Source organism: Chironomus tepperi, unplaced genomic scaffold, assembly GCF_022539635.2.
Source record: "Chironomus tepperi strain 1889 unplaced genomic scaffold, CSIRO-AGI_Ctep_v1 contig_326, whole genome shotgun sequence".
NCBI classification, from domain to species: domain Eukaryota; kingdom Metazoa; phylum Arthropoda; class Insecta; order Diptera; family Chironomidae; genus Chironomus; species Chironomus tepperi.
The window spans coordinates 12,481-33,643 of record NW_027226448.1 but is presented as its reverse complement, the minus strand read 5'-3'; the positions used below and the strand labels follow the sequence as shown (position 1 = coordinate 33,643).

Here is a 21,163-nt window from a genome sequence, read left to right as displayed (position 1 = left end):
CTTTTTCGGAGTCAGACTCTAAAATGCAGTCGTGTCATTTCTGTCGTTATGTCTTTTTGGAATTTTGCATAAAACAGGACAACTTAGAAATGCTGTAATGACTATTCTGTGTTGCTCGGGTTAGAACTGCTTTAACTTTATTATTACTTGAGGTGTGTCATAAATTATGACTTGTAGTTAATTTGTTGCTCAGTCGGCAGCGTGTGTTAAAGTTTAAGATTACTTATTTGTTTGTGAACTTTAATTTCACTCAAAAGGTAAATGGTGCGAAGAAATGGGAAAAAATAGTGTCGTCAGGAAGAGATGACTTAGACTTTGAGTTAGGTTTGGCATGATTCGGTTCAATGCTAGAGTTATGCTGACCTGAGGATACATTATCCGAATTTCTTCGTTTCGTGTGCTTTACAGGTCATATTTTTTAGCCACGTCAACTTAGTTTTTGTGATTCAATAAAAAGCCAAATTTGGTTAAGTGTTTTGCATTGATAAAAGAATAATCATTCGATGTCTCGAAAGTTCTAAGATAACGATATCTCGGGAAATTCTCTTAAACACCTTCAATAGACGTAAATTTAGAATACGCACAAAATGACGCTGTGAATTGAGCCACAAAAGGATTTAGTGATAAAATATCAAAACAATCAATTTGAAGTTCAAGCACACTCTAAACTACCTTAAATAACTACATTCCAGAAATATCAAAATCTATGATAAGGCAAACTTACTATTAATAACTCAAAACCCACTGAAATTAGCGACAAATCACAAACCGATAAGATAATTAATAAAACCACTTGATATGCCTACTTAAACTTTATCACAAAATGATTTATTGAATTTTCTACGCAGTCTTTGATAATTAATTCAAGTTCTTATGACATATTGTTATTGATCCAGTTAATTTGTGCTGACACACGTTCGAAACCAGCTGGAAAGCTCATTTCACATCCAGCACTTGATCCGAAACTTGTGATACCGACTTGTAAGCGTGTTGCACCATTTGGAACAGACAAAACACCACCGGAATCACCTTGACATGTTCCACGTCCACCAGTTGTGTCAATACAGATTACGGCATGATTAACAACAGCAGCACCAAAAACGGCAGCACATTCAGCATTTGAAATAATTCTGTTTGTAACAACACGTAAGACAGGTGATGATCCAGCACCATCAGCAACACGTCCCCATCCAGTTGATTGACCAATAACATTCTCGAATGATCCAGCGTTAGCCTGTGCCAATGCAATTGGTTGTACAGATGCTGTCCATGTCAATGGTGTTGGAAGGATCATTGTGGCAATATCGTTATTTAAATTTTGTGAATTATAGTTAGCATGAAGACGATAATTGGCAGCTTGAACTGTACGTCTTTGTTGTGTTGGCTCAATTTGATTCATGTTGTGTGCACCAGTAATGACTGTTGTACTAACAGAGTTAATTGGACAGTGAGCAGCTGTAAGAATGACTGTTGGACTGATGACTGATCCACCGCACATTGTTTGTAAGATGGCTCTTTGATGGATTTGAGCAACTTGGTATGGATGAGCATTTCGTGTAGCTTCTTGTCCACCAACAATACGACGGTTGCGGGATGTCTTTGGGAAGAGTTGAGCAAAGACTGTATTGTCCCAGAAGCCTGGATATTCTGTTGCTGGTACAACATTAGCCCAGTCAATTGGTTGCCATTCTGGACCGTCAAAGTTTTCAACAGCTGATGCAGCTGCGATTGCGAAAATTGCCAAGATGAGGAGTTTCATTGCTGGTTCCTTATGTGAGTGATTAATACAAACTGATTTGGATTGTAATTTGCAGAGAAATTTATACGAAAATTTTTTATCAAGCACTGCTTTCGGTTTTTCCAATTAACAAATATAGTAAGTCGTCGAGTGTTGATATGGACAGGCTGTAAATCAACAGCAACAGTCATTGATTCAATTATCAACGTGTGGATTGAGATTTCAAGAAGTTAAATATGTTGATATGATTGTTTCGTATCAGTGGAATTAAGAGCTGTTTCCTATACCAAAAAAACCCAAATGTCATGATTTGGACTCAAGTGATTGCTGAATAAATGACGTTCTGGAAATTTCTTGGATTGTTATCGTAGATAATTGTGTTGTTTATTAGCAATGCGGGGCATTAGTCCTTAGTTGTTATTTTCATACTGTTGACTAGAGTACGTGGACTGCATTTTTAATTTTAGGCTAATTTTTATCAATAAAATGGAAGGAACTCGAATAGCACAAGTTGGTTAATTGGTACAAACTCAAGTACTAGGCTGTCGTAGCTCTGTAATGATGCCATGTCATCACTAAGGCCGGATCTTAGATGGATTAATTGATCATAAGTTGGTTTATCGATCCAAAATCCGGTACTAGAATGGCATACCTCTGACATGAGGCCAAGTCATAGTCACGTCGATCAGGGTCGGGTTTTTGATCGATTAATTGATCTTAAGTCGGTTAGTCGATCGAAAATCCAGTCTCAGGTCGGTGTGACTATGATTTGACATCATGGTAAAGTTACACTGGCCTAGTGCAAGACGTGGACTTGAGAATAGAATTTTAAATGGACAGGACAAGCCAAAAGGCGTGAGGAGCATTTTCAAAGCTCTCAAACGTCTGGAGATTCAGCAGTATCAGTAACCGTCGGAATATTAAAATCTTCAAAGCATGCGTAGCGAAATCTAACAAATTGCCAAGGAAATTCAGACTCTAATGAACTGGGAACCCAGAAGATTGGCCATTAAGTAGTGCACTATTAAGAAGAGCTGGCCAGGAGGACACTAATAGTGAGATACTCAATCTATCCTCCACATCGGTGTATGGTTCCAGTAAGTAGGTAATCATCACAGCACGTGGTTCATCCCAAAAATCCATAAAATGCTAGCAAAAGCATTAAAAAATGGTAAACCTCAATGCAATACAAGAGTGACGAGATTAAAATCCAAAAAAAATCTTTCGAGTGTCAAATTATTGAAACTGATGCTTCAAATTCACATGATGATGAAGTCAAGGTCATGTTCATCTTGTCTTGTTTATTCTCTAGCTAAAAGCTAAGAAGCCATGAAGAATCTGCAGATGAGAAGAAAACTCAATTGAATTAGGAAAATATTGTCGAGATTTTCTTTTTTGTCGTTTTATTTTGACATGAGAAATTTAATTTTGTCGACATTGAAAATTTTCGAGTGGCTCTTTGAGAGAGTAAAATGAATTAGATGAGAGATATTCTGAGATTTGTGACTCAAGTTCTTGGTTCAAGAAACATATGTAATGGGAATTTTTAGATGTATTTAATTATGGTGTAAATACGAGTGATTATTATTAACTATTTGACGATGTTGCAGTGGTTAATAAATTAAGGTTAGGTGGCTTTAGACTCGAGATGTAATTGCTATGTGGTCTTGAGATTCAGTAGATTTTAATCCTGATGTTTAAATCCTCAATTAAGGCTCTATTTTTCGATCTTTAATTAGCATTATGACATTTTCAGGTCTGTTCAATCAATATTCTATTCGTAACGTAATTTTGTAGTTTTTGTTCCAATTTTTCCATTTGACATCATGTTCCTGACCTGTTCCTTAAAACAGCATTACTCAAATCATCATTTTCTTCTTCGATCTCTTACATTAAGCAGTTAAAGTATCTAAACTATTGAAAAGTCCTTGGAAAAAGCATAAATTGGATATTCCAGGATTAGAACCGACAAACTTCAAGTTATCACGCTAAATTTCAGCCAAACGCCTTGTTGACAACTTCATAGAGCCACTTAACCTCGAATGTACAACTGAATATAATGTCTTAGTTAAGAAACTAGGCTTAAGGTCGACTAATAACCAAATAATGACAAATTTTACAGAACTACTCGGGAACTACTTCTAATGAAGCAAAGAAGTATCTAGAAATATGATAGATAACGGCAGGCTGTTTCTTTAATCTCTCAAGGTAGTCCACCTATAAAAAGAATCAAATAAAACTCCCCAAAAATCTTCAATAAAATAATTTTTCTTTTATTAACATCAAATCAATATTGAATATTCATTCCTAAATTTAGTAGCAAAATTGTGTGTGTGTTTTTAGTAAGTAAATCCCTTATTACATCAAATACATATTTTATAATAGATATAAACATTTTATTTTATGGTATAAAATACTTAATTAATGAATAGAATTGAGCATAAGGAGAAGTAAAAATTTTATTTGTTTTAAAAACTTTCAGCAATTCATCATATTTTAATGCTTGTTGCCTTACATCCTATTAAATATCAACCGATTAATCATGAAAAATGTTTTTTGATATTTTTTAACAAGCACCGTGCCTAAGTTTCTTTGCTTTTTGGAATTTTTTTTTTTGGAGGTTTTGAAGGGGGATCTTGTGGGAATTTTGTGTGATTTTTGGGGGAATTTGGAGATGTTTTTGTGGAATTTTAGGATAGTTTGGGTATCAAGTGTTGGTAGGGTACCGAGTGGACAAAAATGAGTTAGAACTTGACATCAACTAGACGGTAACTTGTCATGAACTAGAAAAAGTCATCAATTAGACATTAACATGCCATCAACTAGTTATAGCGTATATTTGTCCACTTTTGGTAGCTACACAAGCTGATGTAGATGTAATTGAAGTTTAATCGAGTCTGTAAATCAATCAATCAGGTCAATTCTCAGATCAGCTTAAGAAATAGAGAAACTAGCTGATGTGGACCTGATTGAAGTTTAATCGAGTCTGTAAATCAATCAATCAGGTCAACTTTACAAAACAGCTTAAGAATTAAAAAAACTAGCCGATTTAGACGTAATTGAAGTTAAATCAAGTCTGTAGATCTAATTATAAAGTCTACCTTACTGAATAGCCTCAGAATCTTCCTATAAATGCTTATAAACCTATGCGAAGACTTGCAGTTGGTCTGCAGCAGCCCTGCTTCTTCTATTGTTCTAGATGCGCATGCAGATCCTTAGACCTGCAGTTTTTTAGCATATATGCTGGCCTGCGAATCTAATTTTTGACATACGATTCTCAAAACAGCTTAAACATGATCAATTCATTCAAAATTCCCCACAAGGAATCACACGCCTATAAATTCTCAGTCATGATAATAAATAACATAAGATTGTTTACGCAAGAATCACTTGAAAGTTTTCCCTACGATAACTTTATTATTTAATGCTTTAGAATTTGCTTTTTTTAATGAAAAATATTTTTCTTCCCGCCTTTTTTCTATTCTTTATTGTTATTTATTCCTTTATTTTCATTCAAGTGCTTTCTTTGTGTTTTATTCACAATAAAGATGAGACTTTTTTTTTTTTAATAGAGCGAGAAAGTGAAGATGAAAAGAATCCATTTAGCATTTAATAAAGCTAATTTTATGTACGAGTAGGTACTTGAAACTCTAAACTGATCATAAACTTGAGAAGACTTTGAAATAATAATAAAAATTCTTCTATTTGCTTGATGGGTAGATTGAAAGATTTTTAATGGGAATTGTTGTTATGTGATGGGATTTTTCAGAAGAAGCTTGTGAATTTTTTCTAAGGTAAAAAAGCACTTTGATTTAAAAATTCAACATTTTGGAATATTAATGTATAATTAGGCCAAGATTCTTTGGTACTGGTATGCAACGGTGTAGACACTTACATTCCAATTGCCAATTTGTTCATTTGAGCGATACAATACTGCAAAGCTGCATTATTCGTTGGAAATATTTGCCAGAATCAGCCATTATTGTGCCGTAAGGGCAATTTTGCTATTTAAAATTAATACAGCGTCGTAATGATATCCTAGCAAACCCGTTGCATTGCTCGGGTCATCATCCCTTGAGATAAGATCGAATCCAAGCAAAATCAGGACATTACAGTCGCTTTGTCGTCGTATTAACGTCAAGACTCATAGACTTTAATCTATGAGTGTGATATGACCAAACAGCACAACATGTTCGTTATGGTAGACATGTCGCAGTATTAGCGACGCAATATTAGCGTAAAATAGCGAACACGTCGCAGTATTAGCGTAAAATTGTCTGAACGGCATCGCAACAGCTGATTTTGGTCCAATTTTACTTGGTACTCTCATTATCCCAAGTATATTTTTGCCATAAAAATGGATTGAAACCATCCGTCACGGTGCCGTTAAGTCAATTTAGCGCTGATAAGGCGATAAAGTGCTGTCCTATCAGACATGTTGTGCTGATTGGTTGTATTAAACTCAAAGTTCGAAGTAGACTTGAACTCAATCCGGCTCATTTAAGAAAACAACTGAAATTTGCATGCCTTTTTGCAACTCAATAGATCAACTGTGAGCCATGGCCTCGCTCAGATGTCGCCTATAACTGGTTCTATCGCAGCTTCCGACGAACTCTATTTGGCTTCGAACTCTCCTCATCACACCTCCTCATCTACCTTAATATACAAACTCATCCCAAAACGCAAAAAAACCTAAGCCAAAGCGCTTTATAGAATTTAATACTTGTGCATGAACTCTCCATATCGGAGTCAAAATTATAAACAAAAAAAAAATCTAAAAATAATATTAACCACATCCGGCATGCCAACCAATCTTTTCCTTATTATCCTACATTGTTCATCATAATTTCAAATTAAAGCACATCAATTTGTGGCACCGGGCAGTATCAAAAAAAATATATATATTAAGCTCCAATTTTATTCTACAATAATGTTCTCTAACAAAACCACATAAAGGAGCCTTAAGTCACTTATATGAGCAAAAAAAAATTAAATAACCTTAACATAAATTAAATAACATAAAAGAGAAGTTACTTTAAAGCATTCAATATGCGGAAAGGGACCAAAAAAAAAGGAAGAAAGAAAATGTACATGACACATTTTGTTTCCCTTCCATTCTTATTATTCGTTTTTATCTACACAGACAGAATGAAGGGAAAAAAATGAGTATGTAAAGTAGAAAAAAAGGAAAAAAAAGCTTTAACAGACTTGTTATATCTTTTTTTTTTCTATAAAAAAAAGGAACCCATGCCACATTCTAAGTCTCTTCATCCTCACATTGCCATACACTTAAATATTGAATCTACAGATATTCGCGATAAAATAACAAAATCCTTAGCCTTTCTTAAATTTCAATAATAGAATACTGATTGTAAGGAAAATGAGAATCCAAATGCCTGTGGATACATATCCAATATAAACATCAGGATTTTCAATCGACCATCCGCGCTGCATGATTGCTCGTAATGATTCGGTTGATTTTGTTAATGGTAAGAAGAGTGCTGGTACCCTTAGGAACGGATGCATGCCCTCAATTGGCCAAATCATACCGCACAGCAGTACACATGGTAAGAATGATCCTAATGCCATATACGTGGCTGATCGCTCGTTGTCGACAGCACATGATATTACGAATCCTGAAAATGAGAATTGGGGAAAATTTAGAGAATTTTTTGTGAAGCTTTAAAAGGATAGGAACAGCAGTAATGGATAGGTGGTTAGGAGTGGGGGATTGAGGGAGTGTTAGTGGGTAGCACTGCTACCTGGCAGAGCTCGAAGTCTACTCATAGAGTCGACTAGAAGCTCTGGTAGATAGACTTAAGGGGAAAGAGGCACAAGAAGGATTAAATAACAGATTAAGACAGACATTAAGCCATCCAAAGCTAAACCATAATCAAAATACACAAATTATAACTTACCAAAGCACATTCCACAAAATCCAGTCTCCAACACGAGCATAATAACCCAAAACATCTCACCACGATTCGTCAAATCGAAGACCGAAAAGCTGAACGTAAGAACTAATGCCGTTTGGAAAGACATGACACAAAATTGCGTTATAACATGCGAGAACAGTATCTCGATGCCAGTCACTCCGGATACTAAACAACGTTCCAACATTCCCTCATTTCTCTCGATCAACATGGCACCAGATGTTAAAGCAACTGACAAGAAGAAGATTATGCTGAAATGGAGGCATGAAAAAAAACAAGTTTTTTAGTTTCGATTTGTTGAAAATTGTAAAAAAGGAAGCAACATTTTTTTGTTGTGTGTGGATGTTTTGGTTAAACTAATTAAATAATAAGAAAATTGGGTATTTGGGGGGAAAATCGATGCGGTTGATTTAAATAACAGAAGGAATTTGCTTTTATGGCATTAAATTGAGTACAAATCAGGGTACAAATTTAGGTTTTAAGAAGATTTTGTGTTGAAATTTAAGAAAAATTGTGGATTATTGAGCTGGATGAATTTAGTCGCATTTATTGGGACTAGTTACAGTGGTGGACAAACTTTTAATGGTCCGGACACACTTTGATGGTTAATAGAGACATTGAAGCATTTGGTATTGGAAATTAAAAGAGTAGCTAGCGATATTGCTAGTTTAAAACGCCATTTAGAGGGACAATGGATTGTAGATGATCATCTGTCACTGACTGGTGGTCAAGACATCAACCGTAATTGCATACGATACTACACTAGTGCACCTGCAACACACAGGCTGCTCACTAATGATTTATTTTGACCAGAACACTCTTAAAAAGACAAGCTTAATCACAATCCGTGCAACACAATGAAGAAGAAGGCGGAACCACGGAACTTTTAGGGCTCTGATAAAGCTCATTTACTATAATTGCTTATGGCAGCCATTTAGATGCCATATAGAAGAATTTCCATTTTTTGGCGTTATAAGAGTATAATGGAGCCTTAAAAGCTCCGTGACAGAGCTTTCTTCATTGATGTCTCTTGAGTAAGAAAGCTAGTCAAGCAGTAAAATGTGACATATTCCATATATCCTTCAAATGAGCTAAAAACAGCCTTTGCAAGGTTTATAGGACAACTTCATGTTCTTGTATCATCAACACAGCAACAGAACTATGTCTTATCAACCGCATTATGCTGCTCGGACGAAAAGTCCCGGACCAGATTAAATTATGTCCAATTTAAATTTCCTATCAATCCAAATGACAATATTCATCGCAATTTTGAGCTATTTAACCAGAAAATATCAAACAACCTCCCGGGTACGCCCACAGTAATCACATAATGATACTTACAACCTACTCAAAATCGATTTCACACGAAAAAAAAATTATAAAAAATTATTCCCACAAAAACAACTCAAAATCCTCTTAAATATCATCAATTAACACCTTAATAATATCAACAGCTCTCCCATTATATCAACAGTCGCAAGCATAATCCAACAACCGATGATAAATGTCTGTAAACATAATATGTGTGTAAATAGTATTTTTAATAACTCACGTTAATTGTACACCAGGCGCTGCAAAATCAGTAAAATTGGGAATTCGATCACCATAAATAGGATTATCGAAAAATATTGGTATTTTGCCGATCAATGGATTTAATTGACAGTCCTTTAATATGCTTTCAATAAAATCAAAATAGGCATATTGAATATCTCGATATAGTAGCGTTCCAATTTGCTGATCTGTATTAAAAAAGGAAGTGCAATTCGTATTTATATGTAAATTTCTCAATTTACTTATGGAAATAGCTTACTTGACATGTCTAAATGAACATTTACGTCAGCACCATCGATAATATAGCTTTCAACATTATGTCCAAAGTCTGTTCGTTCCACAAGTGAATCTGTATAATTGTGAGCAAATGATATTGTTCCCCATGCTTTACCATGACGTACGACTTCAATTGCCTCCTCATCATTGCCGTAAAATTTCTAGAGAAAATAACAAAATTGTTAGATACTGAATAGATGCGAAATTGAGAGCTTTATGTGGAATTTTTTGATTATTATGGAAATTTATCCTTTTGGCATTTCAAAAATTTTTCCTACGGGATTTATGGTCTGCTGATGATTTTTGTTTGCGAATGGACATTGTAAGGATATAGCCCGAAGCTCAAATTAAATTTCTAAACTCATACTCACCACCTCAATACTCCGATTTCGCAAGAAATCAAGATACCGACAACTTAACATTGTATAATTACATCCTTCATAGATTGGACATTCCTGTTGAGCCAAGTGTTTATCTGACATTTCGTTATTTACAACCGCAAGTGGTAAGCCTTCGGGATCGTGTCCCACAGCCAAACAGAAAAGAATTGTTTGAGCTACTGGTAAACCAATGATAAATGCCATGACACTAAAATGAGAAAAAATTTTTTTTTGGTTTGGTATTAATATATGATTCACGTGCCGAAGTACATACATCATTGGTTTATGAGAAAGGGGAAAAGTTTTTGGGATATTTGGAGGTTATTTTGGAATAGAAGCGCTTGTGGATGTGAAAGGGATGATTAGATACTCGAATAGATACCCAATTAGACCTTAGCTTGACGTTGCTCTATTTCGGTACCCAATTAGACTTTAGCTTGACATTATTCTGACTCGGTACCCAATTAGACCTTAGCTTGACGTTACTCTGACTCGGTACCCAATTAGACCTTAGCTCGACGTTACTCTGACTCGGTACCCAATTAGACCTTAGCTTGACGTTACTCTGACTCGATACCCAATTAGACCTTAGCTTGACGTTGCTCTATTTCGGTACCCAATTAGACTTTAGCTTGACATTATTCTGACTCGGTACCCAATTAGACCTTAGCTTGACGTTACTCTGACTCGCTGTCAGATTCGGTTTGAATAGGGCACTAATCCAGATGTTTAAGGGACGATTAGGTACCAGAATTGCATTGAAATCGGTTAGTCGATCAACAATCCGACCTTAGTTGTCGTGATTCGGTCTTGGTGTCGAATTCGACCTCGTGCCAGGATTTTGGATCGAGTAACCGACTTATTCTATTCAAGATACAGACTAGTAAGGGATGGGGACAGCTTCTATAAGCATGTAACTCAAAATAAAGGATTAATTCATAAAACACTGATTTTAAGACTATATCACGAAAAAGGATCAAAATCAGAACTCCTGTCAGAATCACATCCACTTCTACTTAAATTCCCAAACTCACAAAAAATCACCAACATCTGAATATGGATAAAAAAATGTAAAGGTCTATAATAATAATATCATATGTATATTTATGTAGTTTTTTGCTACCGCATAAGGGGATTATACCATGTCTAGTGTGAATACACACGTATAAATACGTCCATACGCACACACAATAAATTCACACTTACCCAAAATTTCTCCACATCCATAAAAAGTTTTTCCATACGAGTGCCTTCATGTGATGCATTTTAAAAATTTTCATATGATCCATACATGTTGCTTCTGGTTCCTCCTCTGGTGGTAATGGTGGAGCATGTGGTGGTGCTGTTACCATATCGGGACCTCGACTAGACATTGATATATTGTCACCAAATTCACCAGATATTTCGCCATGATCTTCATCGTGTGTTAAGTCAAGTGCTGGATTCTGGAATAAAAATTGGATGATTAAAGGCTAGACTAGCTTTATATGAATTTATACTTACAGCTATGCCTGGTAATTGGATACTATCAATAACCTCCTTAGCTATAGACGATCGTCTCCTCTTGCCACGATTCTGTATTACAGACAGCTTAAGGAACACTTCCTCTAACGATTCACAATGATATTTTTGTAGTAAATCGTCGGGTGATTCCTCTGCCAAGAATTTTCCACCTCTCATGAGACCAATCTTATGTGCTTGTCGTGTCTCATCGATATAATGTGTCGTTATAATAACAGTTGTTCTACCAAATTTTGTTATATCCACCAAATAATCCCATATTGTTTGTCGTAAAACAGGATCAACACCCACAGTTGGCCTAAAGTCAAATTCAATAATGCAATAATCAGATGATATATATGAGGATAATAGCATGCTACATACTCATCCAATATCAACAATTCTGGCTCGTGAATCAGTGCGGCAGCCAAACTCATTCGTCTTTGTTGACCTCCCGAAAGGTTTTTCACGAATCTAATTAATATTTTGGGAATTGATTAGATTTATGAGCTTTTTGTGTACAGCACAATATTAAAACTTACCGTGATGCGTTCGGTAATTGCAACATTTTTAATAGAAAATCAGTTTTTTCATCGACATCATCCTTTGTCAAGCCATTAATCCATCCAAAATAGATCAATGTCTCACGTATCGTAAATTCACCATAAAGTGCAATTTCTTGTGGCATATAACCAATTCTTGGTCCCGGTACTCCACTTCCACGTGATCCAGGCCGTCCACCCAACACCCAAATTTCACCCGAATTAAGCCTTCGACGGCCGACAATGCATGACAGCAATGTCGTTTTACCACAGCCGGATGCTCCGAGTAAACCATAACTGTTAATAAGGATATTTGTTTTAAATTTTTAATTAATTTTTTCTCATTAATTGGATTGAAATAAACATCAGAAATTATCGAGTGGATATAATGTTGAAAAGTTGAATGTTTCAAAGAGTTAAGTCAGCTATAAAATTAACATCAATGTGTATTCGATTGATTAAAAATTAATGAAAATGAAGTGATTGAAGTCATTGGGTGTTGTTGAAATGTATGAAGCGTCTCTGATGGTATTTTGAGGTTAAAGCAGGTGTAGGTGAGTGGTAATTGAGGTAGTGAAGGAGCATATTGACGTAGGAGCAGCATTGGATGTCTATCTAGTTTGTCTAGTTACAAATTTAACTTTACATGGATTCATGCCAAGTCTTTGACTCTACATAAGATTCTAATCGCATCATGGCACGTTCCAGACACATCAAGTCAATATCTAGCCACAAAATTGTCAAATCACATCCTGTTCCACTCAGAAAAGCTAAGGAACTCAACTGAGGTCTAGTCCATGACTTCTTGTCCTCATAGACACAAAAAGTCTCACAGTTGGCTCGTAAAACCCATTAAAATCAAGCTACAACTTTGTATCACTTTAAAAAAGTAATTAACAACAACCACCCCAAACTGAATGTCAATTGACATTAAATATCAGATAAAGTGTATCAACGAAAGGTAGAACAATGAAGGTAAAATTAACAATTAATTGTAATCGATTGATTAAATATAATTGAGTATAATAGCTTGAATTTTAAATGGATAATGAGGACAAACTTTAAAACTTTTGAATTTTTTTTATTGAAGGACTTAATCGATAATCACACACATTAAGCATGACTATACTTGCAAATTAATTATTCAATTAATATCCTTGTTATCCTTGACTTTATCGATTTGAATGTCACATAAATATGTCAACTTTATGATTTGATTGCCTCAAAACCGCAGTGAATTCAACGAGATTGTCATATTTTTGATATATATTCTTCATTCTGCATCTCCTTAATATCTCATTTAAATCATACTTGCTATATTATAAAGTCACAAAGCCACATCATCTTCTTCCTAATAAGGAACTTCTTAATAACAGCCTACGCCACATAGTTGGATGTTTCCATTCAACTAAAATTAATTTCCATACTTAATTCATGAATGTTAAGCAAAAAATGCCTAAAGGTTGTAAGAAAAATCGCATGTATGTTGCGTGTGTATAATACACGACTCATTTCAGCCTATCCACCTCACAATTTTACGGTGTAATAAATCATAAAGTTGACAATATTTATCTTTATTATTATAAGCATTGTTTAACAAAGTGCGTTGGGTGTAAATCTACAATATATACTTCTTTTTTTGCTACACAAGTGTAAAAGTTGTGTATTTATCATTTTCTTGTGAGTTATCTCTGAGTATTTTCTTTTTAAATGAGGTCTGTGAACTTTGGTGTGGTTTTTGAGTTTTTTTGTTTTATTTGTTTTGGAAAGGGGTGGAAGTTGGAGGGTAGAATGGAGAGAATGTGTCTGAATTATTGCATGTTCATGGAAAGAAGCTGTCGATTGATACAGGATTGCACTTGGAATCGGGATTTTAGCTGTAGCTGTAGCCAAGCTGGGTACAAGTTGTAGCTAGCAATAGAGCTAATTTTAGGTTACATCTATTGGAAGTCATGGGCAAAAATTGATCTGAATTGTCAGCGAACCAACGTGCTCGCTAGTAGCACTATGGACCTTAATAAAGGTCGTTAAGGTAGTCATAGAATCACAAAATACTCAGTTCATTCAGATGTAAGTCATCTAATCCATCCAATCCACCCATCATCTCCCTCAATAATCATTCACCTTATTCTCGACAAACGAGAGATTTTTGTGGATGTGCTTGCGAATTTTATATCTCTTTATGTGATTCTCACTATGAATAATGTACGCTTAATGCTTCAACAATTATTTTCGTCGAGATACTTTTTTGTTTCCTTTTTATTTTAGTACGTAAAAGTCTAACACTTATTTACTTATGTATATATCATATGGATGTATAGTAACAACATCATCATCATCATCATCATCGTCGTCATAATACATTCATACACACATTTTCCCTTTACGCTTAAAAAGACTTTTTTTTCGTCTCTCTCTTCTCGTTTTCTTTTTATGAATCCATTATCATGCATATGATGTGCTCTACATGGCTTTTTGTTGAGCCTTTAAATTAATTACGAGAAAATCTCGGCATTATTCATTATGAAGAACTGGCAATGTTCGTATATGCTCAATGTTGAGTATATGAGGGTGAAAATGAACGGGGTTTGCTGGCTAAAATACTTTAAAAAGCTGAAAATAATTGAATTTTCTGAAGGATGTAGATGATTTTTTGGCAGTTTTGTGCTCAACAGGCGTTTTAGTTATGAAAATTAGGAAGTTTTTTGAGTACTTCCTTGATAGTTTTGAGACAGGGTTGGGGAATTGATGTGTTTTTGGGTAAATTCACCAAAATTTTTGGGATTCATGCTGAAAATTCCTCAAAAATTAAAGAAAATCCTTCAAAATCTTCAAAAATTCTTCCCTAAAATTCCTTAAATTCTCAACGCAAAATTAAGCCATATTTTCCCAAACATTTCCGCCTCATCCTTCACTTGAGCATTTCCATTAATTTCTTCCTTCACAAAATTTCTCGACAGCAATACTGAATTGCGGATGTATGAAAACAAAAAGCTGATAATTACATTAGAATTGTCGTTTTCTTCCTTTTGTTCCTTTCTTTTAAAACTCTCATGTATGTAGATTTAAATATACACATCATGATGCGCATTCATTTATTCATTATGTCTATTTGTATCACACAATTTTCTCAGGAAAATTGGGGTTTTGGAAATACGAAGAAAATAAATGTTTTATGGAGAATTTTGAGGAAAATTTGAGATCCTTAGGGATGTTTTGGTTTGGAATTTTGTAGAATTTTGGTTTAAAACTTTGAAGTTTAACTGAAGATTTTGTCGGATTTCTTCTGAATTTTGGTCTGTCGTATGCAACACATAATCGATCGAGCTCTATGTTAGTTACTCTTTCTCTGGCAAAAACCAGTTCTAATGCTGGCTACCGTTTGCCAATGTTAGTTACACAGCTAGCCAAAACCGACGTCATGGGAAATTCTATTTATTTCATCCATTGCACGTCGATTTGTTTTGAATATTCTCATGAAAAGATGCTGTCGATAGAGATGGGAATGCACTTGGCATTGGTAATTGGGAAGCGTTTACCAGCGAAAGAGCCAGTTTTAGACGCAAACTGAGGAATGCCCTTGTTCACCCGGAGGTTTTTAGATTACAATTTAGGTAAAATTACAGGAATATCATTTTCTCTTTTATATCTATTTGATTTTGAATCTCAGAATTATAATTACTGAAAAAAGCAATTGATTCGTATGGCCAGTGAAGTAAGTGCATTACTGCATTTATACTTTGAATTTTGGCTAAATACAGTCATCGGAACCGCGAAATTTAACGTTTACCGGACGATAAAGTGCATAGGACATGAAATCATCCAATTATCGACTTATAGACGCATGTGTAGGGATTGATAAAGCTTTTATCTTGAGAATCCATATGATTCCAGGCTCTAACATGATTTACTAGTTGTTATGGCTGTGAAAGGTATCTTATTATTTAATATAAAAGTAGCATGACCATTAGTCTGCTCATAGCATCGAGTATACTCAGTTATATTGATTGATAACTGTCATTAAGATGAGTATGCTCATTGTTAGTTAGTAATCGACTACATTAATTCATATTTGAGTCATTCTGCAATCTTGAATCTCAAAATTCCTCTAAAAATTCCTACAAGGGCCTCCTATATCATAAAACATAAAGTCGGGTGTGGTTTTTAAAGTTCTAAATTATTTGCTGAATATAATTTCCATATTATAGTAAAGCGTCATATGTTGTTACCCCGAACAACATGACTATCTACAAGATTATTATGAAAATTCACATATTTTAAAGCTAATAATTCAATTAAATTTATGTAACATGTAAATGAATTAAAACGAGATTTTTAGGGATGCTTGAAGGGATGGAATAATTTAAATTAAATTGATTTAAAAAGTTTTCTTTTTTGGAGAATTTAAAGTCTTGTTAAGCATTAAATTGTTTTCTAGACAATTTTTTCATTACGCATTAACTGTAATAAAATCATCTCAATCAAGCTTCATTCAGATGGAAAAAGAAAACTTTAAAGAAAATTTTATTGATTTAACAATTTTTTCGTTCCTATTTTTGCCTTAATGACTTTATCATGTTACAATTTTTTTTTGAGAATTATGAAATTTGAGTATTTTTTGATACAAAAAAAAAAAAAACTTTAACTTCTTATTTTCCTTTACATTAAATTTATTTCACATTAATCATCAAAATGAATGAACTCATCAATAATGAAAGAGATATTTTTGTCAGGAAAGTTAATCCGTTTATGTTGTTTTAAAGCATTTTATGAGGAGAATGATGTTGAATTTGATAAGCATATTGTCTGGTTCTGTGTAAATTAAGGAGCTCTATTAATTAAAAAGAAAGGGATGAGACGTTAATAAGACGGAAAATAGGATTATGCTTTTTGAAGCCAGTGAGGAGTATATTCAGGTCTCAGGCCAGTGGGGCCAGTCTATGCTAAATCTGACTCAAAGCCAAATTTTCTCGACTTTTGGACTCGTGTATTCAGGATTGAAATATTTTCAAGTAGAAGTCAGCGCTTCTAAGGACAGAGTGATCTAGAGTTGTACAGCCAATCTATAATGCCAAGTTATCTGCCTCAGTCAAAGCATATAGTCACCAGATCTGAACATGTCCTGATGGTATATTTCCTGACGTTAAGGTAATCAAGTCCTAAATGGTAGCTGCCTCAATGTATCGTCCAAATAGAGACAGCTTCTAGATTTTGTGTCAATTAAAGATTATTGAAGAAGTCTAAAATGGCTCAATTAAGAAGTATTCTTCATTTTTATGGCTCTAGATTCTTACTATTTGATCAAAACAGAATAAATCTTTAATTCTCCATTTAATGAACCTAAAATCAAGTCAAATAAACTTAATATTCCATAAAGTAATTAAAATTAATGAAATTTACTTTTGAATGTTTTCTTTACAACTTTTTTTGTTTGAGTTTGTTAAAATTTGAAGAATTTTTCACGTTTTTCTTGTAAAAAAAGTTTTTAAGGCTGAGTAATGAGTTGCGCGTTTATTTGAATTTGGCGTAATTGAAAGATTAAAATAAGAAATTTGAACGTAAAGTCACGAAATATGTCGATAATTGTATCTATGCCAATATTTTCCACCTGAATAGTTCTACTAACTTTTATTAAATCTTCATTAAAAAACTTTAAAGATTTTTGAAGTTTTCTATCAAAACCGACATCCTACATCCTTTGAATGCCTTCAAAAAGTAAGAACTTCCATGAAAAAGGTTTAAAAAAAACTCAATTTTAAATAAATTTTTAATAAATTTTCTTCTTCGATCAAAACCTTTTTGCTGCTGTTTATAAGCATCAAGAAGACATTCGATACAGCATAAAAAAAAAACTTTTATAATTTATTAATTTACTTAAAATTATTGACTTCTGCTATTGACGGAAACTTTGACGTAAAATTATTCAAAACTATAAATTTTTTCATATTCAAAGCCTTTATAGAGGAATTTTTTTATAATAAGACATCAAGAAAGTTTTGATTAAAATTTTTTTTTGTAATGATGATGGATGTGAAGCCATCGTGTTTCATATTCATGATATGATATTACATCGTTGTAGTTCGTAGATAAAGTTTTCACTATAAATTTGCTTTCTATCAATTGTATGAAGTCGCTTTTTATTGGATGAACATCATTATTATGATTATTAATTCACAGTTGAAGTTGGAAGAGCTTTTCATGCTTCTGATGGCTTTATAAAATTTAAGGATTTAAGACTGAGAGACATATAGCTTCATTTGGCGGGGCATTTGGAAGCAACAGGGAGTTTGGAGTTTAGTTGGACTTTATATGAACTCTGTGGCTTGGGGAACTGAGTTTATGCTTATTATGGACGCAAAAAACGAATTTTTAGGAGCTTCTTTCCCTTCCCATTACAATATTCATTGGTTATGTAATCTTTTCCATCGATTTAAATTTTTTTTTGTGGAAAATAAGTTGCAACTTATTGAAATGACAATAAATTATCAATTTACATCATAAATCCTGAACAGACAAGGAGCATGTTCATGAATATGCTCAAAAAATCAAACATGCTCAATCCTAGAAGGTACACGTTGTAGAAATGTCTGAAAATAAGGTCCTCGACCAGCTAAATTTTGGCCCCAGGTCAGATTCGATGAAATCCGACATCAGATTTCAGCAGTGCCGTATTGTAACACATGATGTAGGAGGTTTGTGTCGTAGCTAACCACCGAGGTATGCCGTGGCACTAAGAAGTTTGGGCAAAACGTAGCTAGAGTCTCATCAGCCTGAGGCCAGATATTTCCCCGTTTCTACACCGTGTACTTTCTGAAAAATGAGCAATGAGAATGCTAAGTTGAGTATGCTCACTGTCTACTCGTTAACGAACAACAAAATTTATTAAAAACTTAAACAAGACATAAAGAAAAATAGAAATAAATGAGAGCCACAAGACTTTCAAATTATTCTTCTTTTTTCTTCTATATTTCCAAGAAATATTTGAAGCTTTCTGCAAGGAAACTTTTACATCTTCATGTTGTACTTTTTTTTATTCCTGTTCTTACTTAAGTCCTCTGTCAAAGTTTTTAAGTCTTCTTTTGAAAAACTGTAAATCTTTTGAAGATGTTTGTATCAATGTTGTGTAAATTTGTGCATAAAGTTGCTTGGAGATGGAATTTTGTTGATGTGGGATGTGTTTTTGGTATTGAATTGAAGGTTTGGGACTAAATACGGGACTGGACATTTAGATACAGTGATCATCTGCTGTATTTTACCAGGACATTGCTCCCGAATAGCAGAAGTTGGTTAATCAATCCAAAATTCGGTGCCAGGCTGGCGTGAGTCTGATTTAGTGTTGAATTTGGATTAAATCCGGCTCAATGTCAAAATCACATCAGCCTGGTATTAGATTTTTGTTCAAGTAACCGACAATAGGCACCAGGTAGACATGACTAATCTGTGTAGCCGGATTTAAACCGAAACTGGGATCAAGCAACAATCCCGCCTGTCTGGAGCCTCAAAAGCACTTTATTTTTGAGTTTACTCGAATTTTCATAAAGTTTGAGTCGACATTGAGCTCTGATTTTGCAGAAAACAAATATTCGCCCTTTATTAAGACTTTACGCTCAAAGTAATCGCATTTGCAATCATTAAATCAAAAAAGTTCTCAAGAACTTTTCATTCTTGGTACGAAAATAATTGCAAACAAACATCATTAAAGCAAAAAACTCAAACGAACTCAAAAGAAGATCAAGTCTTCAACTTCCTTTGTGCAACAAAAAAAAAAGTCTTATTCAGTTCCTTCTAGAAGCAGAAAAAATCTTAACAGAATCACATAAAAATAAAACTTTCCGCTCATTACCGTGACAAACAAATAAGCTCAGACATAAAAAAGTCACAAAAGCAGAAAGTTCAAGTTCAATGACGCTCGTAATGTCACTAATAGAAATTAATTAATAATTATAGACACTTGCCGTCGTCGACATTCACCTATTCGCTGTTATTAAATACTCTGTAATTTAAGCTTTAATGTTCATATCATAAGCCATAATTGAATGCTAAAAAAACAGCACATAAAACGCCTTGAAATAAAAAATAAAGTGATTTACACTGACTTAATTGCTGCCAACGACGGATACTCTTTTAACACTCAATGACCTGTCGCGACTCTTTTTCAATTTGTCACCCAAAACATGCTCGATAAATTATGACAAAGCTAAATTACTTAAAATTATTTAAAGTTCACTTACATTGTACCCTTCGGTACTGTCATATTCAATCCATCTAATATCACATTCGGATTCTTTTTTGTTCCATAAATTTTATGTGCACGTCTAACACAAACGGCCTGTTGTCGTCTTGTTGCCACCGTTGACTGTTGTGTTTTTAGAATTTTTCGGCGTGGTTTAACGTCAATTACGTGAGAATTTGTTTCACTTTGCATGGGCGGTAATCCATCTGTTTCAGCGTCCATGATGACTGGGTTGAATTATGCTAGAATGAGAAATGTTATAAATTTAGATGAATAAAAAGTAGAATAAGTGCTATTGTGATTTTTTGGACGATAAAAAGAAGTTTTTAAAAATATCATTCTAGTTGTGTGGGTGAAATGATGATTTGTGGACGAGATTGTGACGCACAAGGAGTCATCATATCAAAAAAATTTATGAGTTCAACAGCATGAATTGAGACAAATTGGGATCAACATCATTTTAAAGCTGACAGTTTCAACTCAATAAATGTCAACATCCAGTGACTTATTGTTAAATAGTCCCAATGCTACATCACATCTTATCAACATTAATTTAGTTACAAATTGTGCTTGATATTCTATAACAATCAGCATAAGCTACAGGAATTTCAATTTTAGAATATGAAATGTAAATCAATTTTCTATATTTTTCAATGTCATTGTCAATTCAAATCAGCCATTTCTGGCATTTATCAATTGAATTGAATTTTATGTTCTTATTTTTGACGAATATTCTATTTCTTATTTTGGAAATTATGATACTATTTTGTGTTTGGAATATAATATTGTTAACTATTGACAATTTTATGATTTGATGAGTTATTGGGTTTATGGATAGTAGCTTATTATAAGCAAGCAATGACATAGAACCATATGTTCAATGAGCATCTAACGGTACCAATTAGTATGCTCACTTGAATCTTACAGTACCTAGCACCTTACAGTACCAAGTGAGCATACTCATTGTTGCCGAAAGATGTTTTTTGAGCATATGCTTGTATGTTAGGGCA

General features: G+C 34.0%; 2 protein-coding genes across 2 annotated transcripts; both read right to left on the bottom strand.

Annotated features, from left to right (window-relative positions):
• Positions 1 to 799: 799 nt before the first annotated feature.
• Positions 800 to 1,800, bottom strand: LOC139093134 (brachyurin-like). The gene has a single exon (XM_070643740.1). The coding sequence runs from the start codon at positions 1,757 to 1,759 to the stop codon at positions 872 to 874; it is 888 nt and encodes a 295-aa protein (XP_070499841.1). The 5' UTR covers positions 1,760 to 1,800; the 3' UTR covers positions 800 to 871.
• Positions 1,801 to 4,059: 2,259 nt separating this feature from the next.
• LOC139093135 (ABC transporter G family member 20-like) lies at positions 4,060 to 20,391 on the bottom strand. Its single transcript, XM_070643742.1, has 10 exons — positions 20,152 to 20,391; positions 11,921 to 12,217; positions 11,763 to 11,852; positions 11,382 to 11,697; positions 11,085 to 11,323; positions 9,870 to 10,086; positions 9,482 to 9,659; positions 9,224 to 9,410; positions 7,657 to 7,922; positions 4,060 to 7,374 (listed from the first exon to the last, which is right to left on the bottom strand). The coding sequence occupies exons 1-10, from the start codon at positions 20,373 to 20,375 to the stop codon at positions 7,073 to 7,075; spliced, it is 2,316 nt and encodes a 771-aa protein (XP_070499843.1). The 5' UTR covers positions 20,376 to 20,391; the 3' UTR covers positions 4,060 to 7,072.
• Between the last annotated feature and the right edge of the window lie 772 nt (positions 20,392 to 21,163).